Source organism: Onychomys torridus, chromosome 13 (genome assembly GCF_903995425.1).
Source record: "Onychomys torridus chromosome 13, mOncTor1.1, whole genome shotgun sequence".
Taxonomy (NCBI): Eukaryota; Metazoa; Chordata; class Mammalia; order Rodentia; family Cricetidae; genus Onychomys; species Onychomys torridus.
Window position 1 is genome coordinate 14,898,055 of NC_050455.1, and position 13,796 is coordinate 14,911,850.

At 44.4% G+C, this 13,796-nt stretch overlaps 1 protein-coding gene across 4 annotated transcripts in view; it reads left to right on the forward strand.

Moving 5' to 3' along the window:
* The window catches only part of Fhod3 (formin homology 2 domain containing 3), a 429,128-nt gene that overhangs the window by 282,062 nt on the left and 133,270 nt on the right, over positions 1 to 13,796 (forward strand). For all 4 annotated transcript variants that reach the window (XM_036204945.1, XM_036204946.1, XM_036204947.1 and 1 more), the window contains exons 8-9: positions 421 to 515; positions 8,129 to 8,272. In XM_036204945.1, coding sequence (XP_036060838.1) covers positions 421 to 515; positions 8,129 to 8,272 — 239 coding nt within the window. The remainder of the gene's footprint in view (positions 1 to 420; positions 516 to 8,128; positions 8,273 to 13,796) is intronic.

A 13,796-nucleotide genomic window follows, 5' to 3' on the forward strand; every position in this document is an offset into this window, starting at 1 on the left:
GACACGTTCTAGGAAGTGATGCCACTGTTACTGCTTGGAACTGATAGAGTAGTAAGTCAAGGTCTCCACACCTTGCTCAGTGTGTGCTGCTGGGCTTTCAGTGATTACTTATGAAGGGTTTTAGTCTGCATCCCAAAAGTGTGCACATGAACAGACTTAAAACTGTGTATTTAATATAAAGGAGACTTCTCAGACCAATAGTTATGGATACCGATAATGAACATGAGAGAGGATAGTATATTGGTTGCTAAGAAATACAGTTTATTAGGCACAAGTCCAGCTTAAAGATGTGTCCACCCTTACACATACAGTGATGGAAAGACATTGCCATCCCAGGAGAACTCCTTGGTGAAACTTCAGTTGATTGGGATAATGGATGTCATTGAATTACAGTTTCTAATCATTTTACTTTACTCATAGGCATCAAACCCTGGTCCAACATCATGGAAATCCTGGAGGAAAAAGATGGAGTGGACACGGAGCTATTGGTTTATGCAATGACTCTAGTCAACAAGGTTGGTTGACATGTGCTCTAGGTTGAATTGTGCCCCCCCTCAAAAATAGGGGTTAAAGCCTTAAATCTTATGAAGAGGGTCTTTAGTCATTACGACAACTCTAATCAAATATGACTGATGGCCTTACAGAAGGTGGGGGGGGAGAGACAGAGAGAGAGAGAAGAAAAGAAAGTATGAATACATACAGGGAAGATGGCCACATGAAGACAGAGGTAAGTCCAAGGGGCTGTTACAGAGAACATAGTCCTTAATTTTAGACCATAAAGTTCTGACATGTTAAGACACCTAGCTCAAGGTAGCTAGTTGTACCAGCTGTAGGAAAATGAAAAACCATTCCTCACGAGCCACAACTTGGTGATTGGAAGGCAATAGCAAGAACTGTAAGAGGTTGTTTCATACCAAATCTCACTCTTAATGACATTTCCCCATTAGAATTAGCAATTTGACTAGAAAGAAATGATTCACAGGTCAGGAAGACACAAGGCTTTTTGTTTGTTGAATTCTGACTCTTGGGCAGAGGTGAGGATCCTGGAGGTAGATCCTACCTCCTTTATGTTGTAATGACCTCACATATGTGCTCTTGTCACTTCTACCACATCCCTTTCTGGTCATCATCTTGTAGGACAGTTACAGTCCTTTAAGGCTATCCTCAGAAGTACTGCTTGGGTGGTGTTCATTCCCATGGTGACTCTGAACAGACTATCTTGGTCCTTGGTCCTAGTGTCCCTTCATTCAGATTGTCATACCCCACATCTCAAGCATCATTGTCTCTACCCTGAGGATTTTCTTTAGACTGTTTGTTGACTATGAGTCTGTAGAACTCACTACAGTGATGAGGAGTAAGGCTTTGGAAGGTTCCAGAATCTTGCTGGAATATAACTAGAGACCTGCTTCTCCTAACTAACAGAAGATGCAGTCTAAATATGAGACACAGCTTCTCCTCAGCGGTAACATGTTGCATTCATGCTAAGAATGGTCAACTTTTTTCAGCATGCAGATGAGTGGCGTGGGGGTGCCCTGAAGCAGATCCAGGGTTCAGAACTCGCCATGGAGTCAACATTGTGCTGATAGAACAGATTCATCCATGATTGGGGTGGGGTAGTGATAAATAGAAATAAACAGAAACATTTTCAGGTCATATATCACAATCAATCCTGAAATAAAAAATAGATTCTGGCATAACGAATCGAACTGTAGGGGGAAAACACTTGAGAAAGAGATGAAGATGATATTAATCTCTGGTTGATAAGAGTTATAAATTGAATGGTGGATGAAAAGTCTCAGGTCCAGGGTTCAAGAGGGACACAGATTGATTTGGGGGAGTAAGAAGTTTTTTAGAAGAGTTACTAATGTTATGGGCAAACTGGCAATAACATGGTGGGAGCTCTTAGGAGAATTTGAGCCTCAGCACCAGGGACAGACAACAAGATGGGGCTCTGAAGTAGAATCAGGCTTTCCAGGCAGAAGTGGAAGTCTCAGAGCCAGAGAGCCTGCAGCCAGACTCTGAGTCTCTCACTGGCAGCAGGAAGAGGTGGGGAGCAGAATGTATGGCTATCTGTTATCTGTTGATGTATCTGGGTCTGTAAACTCACTTCCCCACATGAGAAATCTTGGTACTGGAAAGTCTTTTGGTTAGATATCCACATATCTCTCCAATAGGGTGCTTGCCTGTGTCTGTGATAGGGGAGGGGCTGCTGCAGGTACTGTGGCCTGGGCTGCAGTCTGGTCTAGATCCCCACAGTGGAGAGACTGGATCACCTAAACAAGAAATTTATTGGAAGTAGCAAGGGATGGCAATGTGAGATAGATATGTGGTGGGAAGAGACTAAAGGCACATTTGCAGAGGCTGAGGTAAGGGAATGCCCTCAGAAGAAAATAGGAATTGCATGTAAGCCATTTTGAAACAAAGGCCTTTGGTAATGGGGGCGGTGGAGGCAGTTCACCTTAGGCAATTGTGGTATAACCAAATAGCCTCCTCTCCAGAGTTCTGTGGATAATTCTTAATCTAGGCATATGTACATAAGTGTCCCTGCAGTGTGGCCCAGATGGCCCATTTGCCTTGGATTTGACATAAATGACTCCATTTTGGTACTGACAACTTTTTATTTTATTTTGAGTTTACTTTGATTATTACAGTAAAAGACTGTAAAATGAGCTAGCAGTGATGATTACTCACGCCTTTAATCCCAGCTTTTGGGAGGGAGAGGCAGGCAGATCTCTGTGAGATCCAGGATAGCCTGGTCTATAGAGCGAGTTCCGGGACAGACTCCAAAGCTACACAAAGAAACCCTGTCTTGAAAATAAAAACAAAAAAAAAACCACCACCACCAACAACAACAACGAAAAAGGTTGTTAAATAAACTATTTAAATATGTTATTTAATAAATTATAAAGGGTCTTGTTTGTAAAATGAAAATCTCAAAGCTATAGGCAGATGACAAACTAGGAAGCTATTGGCCAAAAAACCCAATATCCTGAATATATTAATAAAGTTAGAAAATAAAAAGACCCTAAGTCAACCATGAATACTAGAAATACACAGTAAAGCATAAAGACATCCTCCCAGGCTACATGACTGCCACCAGGGGTAAGCCTGGGCCCTGCAGCCCTAGCAAGTGGGGCTCAACCACCCATCCTCAAAATACCAGCTCAAGAGTCAAGTCTGTGAAAAGCAGAGAGATGAAATTTGGTTAATATGGCCACTCTGGGAAGAGGAGCCAATGAAGAGGTCAGTGGCCGACTGTGGGTGAGTAACACGAAATTAAAGTTTAAACCAGGGGCTAGAGACATGCACTCCTGGTCAGAGTGTGGCCCTGCTCATCACTGACACACCATTGTCTGGGCTCCTGCAAGCGACCACAACTATGGGAAGTCTCTACAGGAGACAAGTTCCTCCTCTGACAGCACCTGGGCTTTAGCTTTTCTCTTCCCCGAGCTTGAGATTCCTGGAGAGTTTCAAATTCCTTGGGGGTCAATGTCAGGTAGCCAAAGAAAATGACACAGTGTCCCCCATTGGGATAGCCTCACCTCTACCATGACAGTTATATTGTATTTCTTGCTGCTGCTTAAAAACAAACAAACAAGAAAAAAATTTGAACAATGTCTCCCTATATAATTCTGGGTAGAACTTAATGTGTAGAGCAGGCTGGCCTTGAACTCACACTGATGCCCATCTCTGTCTCTGCTTCCTGAGTATTAGATTACAGGTGTGCGCCATGTGTGAGCAGGTGCCTTCAGAGGCCATCTCTCCAGGCCCCTGCATCTGTTTCTTTCATATTAGGATTTTTTTATATGCATATGGGAATTTTGTCTGCATGTCTGTCTGTCTTTCTATGCAGTATGTGTGTGCCTGATGCCCATGGAGACTAGAAAGGTTGGCCCCTAGAACTGGAGTTACAGATGTCCATGAGCAGCCATGTGGGTGCTGGGAATTGAACCTAGGTTCTCTATAAGAGCAGCTGGTGGTCTCAACTGTGTGACATCTCTCCTGCCCCTGTATTTACTTATTAATGGAGTATTTGCCGGGGAGCGCACAGCCAGCTCTTATATGGTCACAACAGGAGACAGCCACATTTCGGATGGATAATCATAAGAAGTCTACTTTATTTCCAACTCTGCTCATCAGCTTACTTGGCATGTAATTTGCAGCATGTTTTTGAAGATGAAGCTTAGCTCTTTCCTGTCCTTTACAGTTACTGGCCCTGCTCTGTAGAACTCTGAACTCAGCAAAAGTGAACATTCCCTCTTGCCCAGTGTTGTCTGCTTTTATCTTTCTCCTTGGCAGACTGTGGCCACTTTTCCTCACTGTGGCATCAGCGCATGGGCACTCTGTTGTCACACTGACACTCACCCTCTGCTGGACATGGTGAGACACAAACCTGAGACTCCTCGCTTGCTCCTCCAGCCCTTCTGCTGTCTACCCAAGCTGGATAATTCTCACCTTAAAGGGATACGAGTTTATTCTAGAACCAGATTTGAGTGGCTCTGTCCTGGGAACAGATACTGAGGGTAATTCAGATTCCATGTTCAAGGTGGAAGCAGCTTCATGAAGCTTTATAGTTTTTCATTAATCAAGGCAAGTTTGAAATATGTTGGCAGGTGCATCAGAAAGGTGGTTACAGCAAGATGGGGGAAGGTTTTCTATAGGTCGAAGATGCTAGCTGATGACAGTCTTGGCTTTTGAGTTGGTGGAATTTAGGGGTTTGTTAAGTTAATATATTTCAAAGGGTTTTTGCCTATTAGCCAGTTTTTGTCTATTAGTCTATTTATTGGTTCTGAAAAAGAGGTAAGCAAGGAATGGCTATTGGTGGGTGGGGGGGGTTAAAGCTAGCCAAGGAAAGGTAATGAGCCTCTGGACCTGCAGCATTTCAACCCCTCCACATCACTGCACTTCTAGTAAACACATCAGTCTGTGCAGGCACAGCTTTTCCCCCTAGGAATTCTTGTTGACATACCTTATCTGTGCCTACCCTGATTAGTTTTTATGTCAATTTGACATAAGATGAGTCACCTGGAAAGAGAAAACCTCAAAAGAAGAATTTCCTCAGTCAAAATGGCCTATGGCCATGTCTACGAGGGAACTATCTCCACTGCTGATTGAGGTGGGGGGGGGGCAGCCCACTGTGGGCAGCACCATCCCTAGGCAATTGGACTTAGGCTGTGGACCCGAGACAGCTAAACATGAGTCAGAGAACAGGCTAGCAAGCATAATTCCTCTGTGTTTCTGCTTTATTTCCTGACTGGGTTCCTGTCCCAGGTTCCCTCAGTGATGGCTGCGTGTGACCTGGAAGTGTAAACCAAATAGGCAACTTTCCTAAGTTGCTTTTGGTCTGTGTTTTATCATGGCAACAGAAAAGCCAGCTAGGATAGTGCCTGCTCTTTACAAATGGAGAAGGTCCTGAGAGAAGTCATTCCAGACACAGCCATTCCTGGAAAAGGCCACAGACCACTGCCACTCTGAGTTCATTTTGCTTTATTGAATTGCAGTCATGTTTATGGCCCCAATGAGTCAAATGCACCAAGCTACCAAACAAAGTAGCAAAATGTGAGTCTGGGAAAAACAACAACAAAAACACAAAACACCAGTTTCTAAAGTCTGGGAAACTATGTTGCAAGTTGGGTGGTTTCTAACTAGAATCAATTTCGACCAAATAAATGGTGGTATAATAACATGAATTTAAAAACTGACATTTTCATGATAAAGGCAGTAAACCCCAGCCTGCCTTAGGTTCTGAGACCAGAGTGGCTTTTTTGTGCTGCTGTTGTTTACCGGAGACATCAAGCAAACCCTCTAGCCTTCCACATTCCTATGCACGTCTTGAAAAGAATTGAGGAAAGAAAGATGTCAAAACGAGACCATAACCTCCTCTGCCAAAGCTGAAATATTCCTGGGTAGAGCCCTTGTTTGGAATAGGGTCTCAGACTAGTCACCTCACAGAATAGGATGAGGATGGGGGGTAGCAGTAGAACCCCAGGGAGCTCTGGGAAGAGGCGTTGCTTCATTAGGGCCTGGGGATAGTCAATCATGTGAGATTCAGGCTAAGTGAATAACTTTTTTAAACATTTAATTTTATTTTGCTTTAAACATTGAAATGGCTCTTTCCCTTCTGGTATGTAGTTGTATGAGTTTTCACACACCACACACACACACACACACACACACACACACACAGGTGGTTTGACTTCACAGTTAGGATACATATAAGTTCCATCTCCCCTAAAAAATCTCACTAGTGTTTTTTCATAGGCATCTTAACCCCCAATCCATAACCCTTGGCAACCACTGATTTTCTAGGTACTATATAGTCTTGTCTTTTCAGGGTCAAATGGAATCTTGTAGTATGTAAGCCTTTGAAGCTGGCTTCCCTCTCTCTGTATAAAACATACTCAGGTGTGTTAGTGTGTATGTTAATAACTCACTCCCTTTGGGGTATACATATGATTGTGCTTCACAGGTGCACCCCAATATATCTACCCATGTGTCTAACTTACCCATTTGCCTGTGGAGGGGGTTGAATGTCACAGTTCTTGCCTTCCACAGGTGACACTGGGGAGTGTAGGGTCATGGGCCTTTACCACATTGGTTTTATCCTGTACGAAGGTTTTATCCTCTGAAAACCCAAGGAGAGACAAATTTCTTTGAAGGTAGAGTTTGGTCTCTGACTAAATGCCAGTAAAGAAATGTTAGTGACAGGTCCTGGCAAGACAAAGTCTGTAAGAAAACGGAGGTCAGGGATGCCAGCTATAAGGCAGCTGTCGGGTGTTCCCAGCCTCAGGAGACTCATGCCTGAGGACTTTTCTGGCAAGGTCATGGTCTTTGCCAGCTGTAGGTGTCTTAGCACTGATCCTGGCAGGGGAACCGGGAGAGGCCCAGGTGGGAATGAGGTGACGGTAGCTGAGCATATTAGAGCGGCAGCCTGGAAAAGGTGACTTTGTGTCTGGGATGTGGGACCTTCCTGCACCGGGGGAAATGCCACAGTCCCACTGCAGCCTGTGTGAACACTGGAGGGCCACAGGCTCCGTGCAAACTTCTCTCAGAAAGCCCGCCAAACATGGCTCCTCCCCCAGAGATGCTCAAAAAGAAGTGTTGGGGGAGATTTTTCTGAGTTCTGCTTCTCCTACAGAGAGAGTGTTCTCAGCAGGTCCCGCTTAGAACAGAGGGAGTCTTGAGAGTTAGTGCAAGCCCCTCAGCTTACATATGAGGGAGATGAAGGCTCAGGGAGGGGAGAAATTCCCCAGGTGACCAGACATCACTGTAGACCGGGGTGAAGCCCCACTCAGAGCCACCCACCCAGTCTCCAGCCTGGAATCCTGGGAACTTCTCTTTAGTCCCTAGTTAGTTCGCTGTCTTTCTGGCTCTTGGTTGCGGCTTTGAAATGTCTCCTGTTTCCCAAAGTTTCATAGAGTGAAGAGAGACTTTGCTGCGTTCAAATGGAAGAGAATCATTAAATTAAAACTCACACTGTTATATTGATTATAATCAGAATTTCAAATCTAGAAGCATATTAAATTTCCACTGGCACATGACAAGTCTTACAAGCTTGGTCTCTTAGAGCAATGCACATTTATCATCTCACAGTTCCCAAGGGGCAAGAGTCCAGACACATCCTCACTGGGTTGTCTGCTCAGGGTCTTCCAAGGCTACAGTCAAGATGTTGGCCAGGATGGACTCTGGCAGTCTTTTGTGGTTGTCTGCTGGACTCCTTTCCCCACAGCTGCTCAGCTCATTGTGTCTTGCCCTTTCTTCCAAACCAGCCTGAGCTCAGGGGAGACCAACCTCCTCTCTTGAGGGGTTTGCCCACTTACCATGGAGGACTACCTGATTTGGAACCTTGATGACACCTGCTAAATCCCTTCCCCTAGCTAGCCTAACAGTGAGTGCAACAACTCACCCACAGGAGTTCCCAGCCCCCAACCCCCTTGGTTGCAGGGGCTCCTGCTGCACTGTACCCCCGGGGCAAAAGTCCTGAGTTCACTCTGCTTCCTCCCAGGAGATTTCCTCATTGAATGAATTCATCATGTGTCTTGCCCTGTTGCAGGTTGTTAGAACTGAGGTCTTCATTGCCTTGTGACATTCCCCTAAGATATGGCTGTCTCCTGTTCTTCTCTTGCAGACATTGGCAGGCCTGCCAGATCAAGACACCTTCTATGATGTGGTGGACTGCTTGGAGGAGCTGGGCATCGCCGCTGTGGCCCAGAGGCACTTGAACAAGAAAGGGACAGACCTGGACTTGCTGGAGCAGTTTAACATCTATGAGGTAACAGAATGTGCCTTTTCTAAGTCATCCACAGTATCAGCAGAGGTCAAAGGGTGATGTGGTGACAGACTAGGGTTCTAAGTGTGGTACAGGGGCTTCCACACCATGAGAACTTTCTAGAAATGCAAGCTTTTGGCTCCTACCCAGGCCTCCTGAATCAGAAACTAAGATTGGGGCCAGAAATCTTGTCCCAACAAGCATTCCAGGAGACCCCAATGAGTGCTCAGGCTTAAGAATACTCAACACAGGGGAAACTCAGAGCCATTCTATTTTGAAGAACATGTGCTCTGTTGTCAGTCCCTATACTCAAAGAAAAATCAGGTATAGAGGCAGGGTCAGAGAGGAGGAAAGAGAGGGAGGGAGAGAGAGCAAGGGGGGGGCACTCCCCTGCAAAAGTGTAGTGTGAAGTGGAAATTCATGGCTATTCTTGGGAAAACCTCATCCTCTATTTTAAAGACAGAGTCTCATGTAGCCCAGGCTAGCCTCAGACTCCACATGAGGTTAAAGGTGACATTCAACACCAAATCCTTTTGGCTCTACCTCCCAAGTGTTAGGGTTACAGGTATATACCACCATTCCTAGAACAAAAACGGTGCTTTAAAGATGACTCACAACATTGTACTTTCTTCTGTGTTTTCCCTTGCTTTATTAGAATGCTTTTATGTTTGCTAGGGTATGTCACAGGGAAAGAAAAATCAAAACTGAACATTGAACTCCATTGCTTGTGTTTATACCATGTGATATCATTTAAAATACAACTATGACCGCATTTTGTAGGCAGGGCTGTCAAAATTTCCTGGCTCATATTTGGAATCTGCTGTTTCAAATATTGTCAGTCATATCGGGACAGAGGAAGGCATATTCGAATTACCCAGTTTTCTTTTGTTTCTGGATACGTGTGCATTCTACCAGCACTCTTCAGTCTTCAGCTGCCTGGCCAGCAATGAAGGGATGGCTGGAAAAGGAATCCTGTAAAAGCTCCTCTGTCTGTCCACGTTGTTCTGTGTTAGCGTTCAGCATAAGTGATTGGCTAATATAGGAAAGTAGCAGGGTTGGAAAGGATGAGAAAGCTCCCTTCTCTGTATTCATCTACAGATGTGACTCACATGGAAGCAAAGCTCTCAGGATTGCTCGGTGGTGGGTATTGCTGACTCCCCATTTCACGGACTGCCTAAGTTAGTGTTGTACATGGCACCAATCTCCACCGATGCCTTTGGTGGTTCAGCTACACTCAACTTCCCCTGTTTCTTGGATGTGGAAATTGGGTCATTTGAGGAACCTTCCTTTACCTTCTTCTCCACCCTATGTGGGATTCTTTTTCCCAATTCTTCAGCTGGCAAACTTCCTAAGTGTCACTTCCATGAAGTCTTGCTCCCCGTTTCCCACTGTTCACAAGCAATTGTCTTCATGCCTCTGTCCAGCAGTTCTCATGACAACCCTGTCTGTCACTTTGAGCTACTCTAAGTCCTATGCCCCACACCAGGGCCCAGCACAGCTGCCTAGAGTGCATTAAGTGCTCGGATGACTGCCTTTGACAAGCATCACGCATGTGTATGACAGTGTTGCCAGGCATGGGACTGGGAAGGGTATGATTTATTCTGATGCCCAAGTAATAACTCAGGGTGACAACCACATGCTTTAGGTAACAGACAGAGTCTGGATCCTCATTTCTCTCTGAAAGTTAATGCATTTTAGAAAACATTTACTGACATAGGCAGCCAATTGTAAATATATGCAAGGAGAGCAAGAAGAATCTACATGTAGAGCCAATAATTTCCTCAAAAAGACTTCAAATTTCTCAAGTGCCTGCAGAAAGCTTGGGTAGACTTCTAGGGTGCTTCATAATGGGGCAGGATGTCTGGCAGCCACATGTCTCGGGCTTTCTAGGACAGGCCTCATTTAGTGTAATTCAATTCCACTTCAGAAAGGTGGTTTGATCCATTTTTAATTCATTGAAATTGTTTAGTCACGTGTGATTTTTTTCAAATATGTAAATGGTCAAAATAAAAAAATCTTTTATCAAATCACATGTGTTAACTTTTGGTTTTAAAAATGTTCTTTTTGTAAGGGGGGAGACATTTTGCCACTGGAGACTTCTGACTGGTAAATAGCTGTTACTTTTAAAACTTATTAACAAATGGTTCTCCTTCCCTAAGAACTTTCCACCTCATAGATGGTTAAAAATATGTATCAGTTATCTTTTGCTGTATAACAAACATACCATGATCAACTGGTATAAAATAATACTCACTAATCTTGGTTCTTGGAATCAGGAATTTGGCCTGGCTCAGCTAAGACATTTTCATTCCCTGAAAGGTCCCACTCAGCCTTGATCAGCTGGCTTTCAGATTTATTTGGGCTCTTGTCTAGGCCACATGTGATCAGCAAGCTAGCTCCCACTTCTTCACAGGACAGCAGCATTTGTGAAAAGCAAGACTAGCACAAATACTTCCAGGGTTGGTGTCATGTTTACTCATGGCCCATTGGCTAAAGCAAGTCACATGGTGAAGCCTAGCCTCTGTGTGGGAGGGGATGACCCAGTAAGGAAGCAGTGTGAGCATCTCTAACACTATGTCGTGGCCACAACCTGCTATCACACGGTCTCTTGTTGAAATGCTATGACATTGACATGCACTTCACGTAACAGCTGAACTGAATTGTGTAGGGGTGAGACAGCAGTGTGGAAAAGGGTCACACCTGCTACAAGGACAGCTGCCCGTCATGGAACACAGTCACATTATGATTAAAAACTCGGAGAAATTGTAATGGTTTTGAGCCCCATCAAAAACGTTCCAATTGCTCAAAGCAAGTTACACAACTAAGCTTAGTCTTGAGGCAGGAAGAGATGACACTGGGTGGTGTGTAAGTCATTGGAGACCTAACACTATACAGTCATGAGTGTAGCTCACTGGTAGAGCATATGCTTAGCATGCACAGGCCCAGAGTTCCCTCCCACCAAAAATTAATATTTGATAATATTAAGAGGTTATTGTTTTAAGTAGGGCAATAATAGGGTAGTTATGGATTTAGCAATCTTTTTAGGGGTATATGTCAAAGTATTTACAGGTGATAATGATATAGTCTTTGATATTTCATTGAAAAATTAGCCATGGGGTTGAAGGCAAAAAAGTGAGACGTGAGTGAGCAAATGTTGACTCTGAACTCACACCTGTTAGTCTACTGTGGGTGACATACATATCACACAGTTTATGCTCACCCCTGTCTATTGTGTGTGTCTGAAATTTCCACAGTAAAAGAGGCTTAAAACACTGTGAAAAGATTCCCAGTGAAACCACCCACCTCTGGATATTTACTAAAAAGCACGCGAATCAAAGATAGCAGCAGCCTTGTACTAACTGCAGCATAATTCACTGTAGCTCCCCTTCTTGTTTACAGAGGCTTGTTAACACAGTCCAGGCTGGCCTTGCACTCTGAATCCTCCTGCCTCAGCTCCCGAGCTGCCGGGCTGTACCACCACACCTGGCTGCACCCCACCTCCTCCCCTTTCTCCTCCACTTTGACAAGTGTTTGGTCATGGATCTGAGTTTGAGATATTCCCGAATGAATTATACATCACAGTGTTGCCGAGATCACAGCCTTGTGTTCTTCTCTTCACTTGAACTTTCTGGTCGATCTCCCTTGTCCTTGACATGGGGCAGTGAAAGTGACTCCCTGCACATGGCTTCTCAGGAAGGCACTGTGAATGGAATGTCACTTGATCCTTGGACTTTTGAGGTTAGACATGGAATTAGAACTATCTGAACTGTGCTCTGGACCTACTCACATCCCTGCAAATGTGAGCTTAATAAGAAACAGTCAACACTTCAGTTCAGGGGAAGTTCAAATTGTCTAAGAGTGTGCTGTCAGAAATGGAGGGAAAAAACCAGACTGGAAATACTGAGAAATGCTGCCACTGGTGAGGAGTTCTCTTTCCCAAACTTGCCCACATGGTACCACTTAGAGTTTTAAAGTTGAGGTGATGGTTGTGACTCGCCAAACACTGAACTTCACTTTTAATGTTTGTGCTTCCAGACGAGACTCTTGAGAACAGGAGTTTCCAGTGAGATTGCGCAAAGATAAGCTGTGGGTGAACTCATCAGTTCTTGCCCCAAGCTTTTAACAGTGTGTTTGGGGATGAATTCTAGGGGGATAAAATAACGAAAAGATTTCCAAATTATTTTCATATATCTGAGCACTCATTATAGAATATGTCTATAACTTAGATAGGTCACACTGAATCCATCTTATCTAAATGCTGGGGCTGGGGGAAATAAGGAGTGAAGGGTGGAGGGAGATGACATGTTCATCAGCTGTGTGTCTTGGGTACTGTTCTTCCTGTCAGGAGAACACAGCTGTGAAAATGTCAGGTGATTACTCCTGTGGAAGCCAGCTTTCCTGTCCTGGGGAACACAGAACACCTTGGCTCTCTATCTCTATTTATTTCTCCATTCTCTCACTGGGCAGGATTAAATTGTAGACATCTTCAAAACAAGAAAACCCACACATTTGGAGATGCATGGGACCACATGACTCCACAGTTGCTTAGTCTAACAGGCTGTGGGGCATAGTCGAGCCTGGTCCAGCTGGATGGAAGGTTGTCTACCTGGTGGTTCTGTGTGATAGAAGAGTTTGGGAAATTTCTGACATCTTGGGTCAGAGGAGGGCATCACTGCTTGAGTACCATCCACAGAGAAGCTCCCCTCCTTTGATATCTTGATATCCTCCCAAATACAGCTATTCTCAACAAGGGGCCAGAGAGTGTATGACACTCTGTAGGTCACATCTAGTTCATTAGTGGCAGAACTGACCTACATACAAAGGTTTGCTAAACCCCAAAGGAAATGCTCTTGCTGTCTAGGTTTACAGACAGTTCACATGAAAACCAAACTAGACTATGATATGAAATACAGATAAGCAAGTCCCATGGTGGAGAACAGTGAGAGAGGCTGAGGAGCAGAGCTTGCCACCAGAGTAAGCTGAGGTGAGTATACACTGGGACAGAATGTAAAGGATAGCAGAGCTAGAAATCCTTAGAGCATCATTTAGTGTGGAGCATGATCAGAGCTGGATATGCATGAGGAACCACACAGACCTGCATAAAGTAGCCTTTGGGTATGTCACCAATTGGCCCAGGTTTTCCTTCTAGAACCCCAAATGGCAAAAAGTGTCAGTCAATTCTCTGTATAAATATGGATCATTTTCTAAGAGGAAAATTTTATTCCAAAAATTTTTAGGATGCTTTGTATATGGCTCCTTAGGCTTTTGAACTCAAATCCTCAGGCTTCACTGAGAATGCCAGGTTCCTTCACTCACCAGTCCTAGATATCTCTCTCTCTCTCTCTCTCTCTCTCTCTCTCTCTCTCTCTCTCTCTCTGTGTGTGTGTGTGTGTGTGTGTGTGTGTGTGTGTGTGTGTAGACAGGGTCTGTAGCCCTCACTGTCCTAGAACTCACTATGTTGGCCAGGCTGTCTTCAAAGTCACAGAGACCCACCTGCCTCTGCCTGTGACATGAGGATATTTTTAAA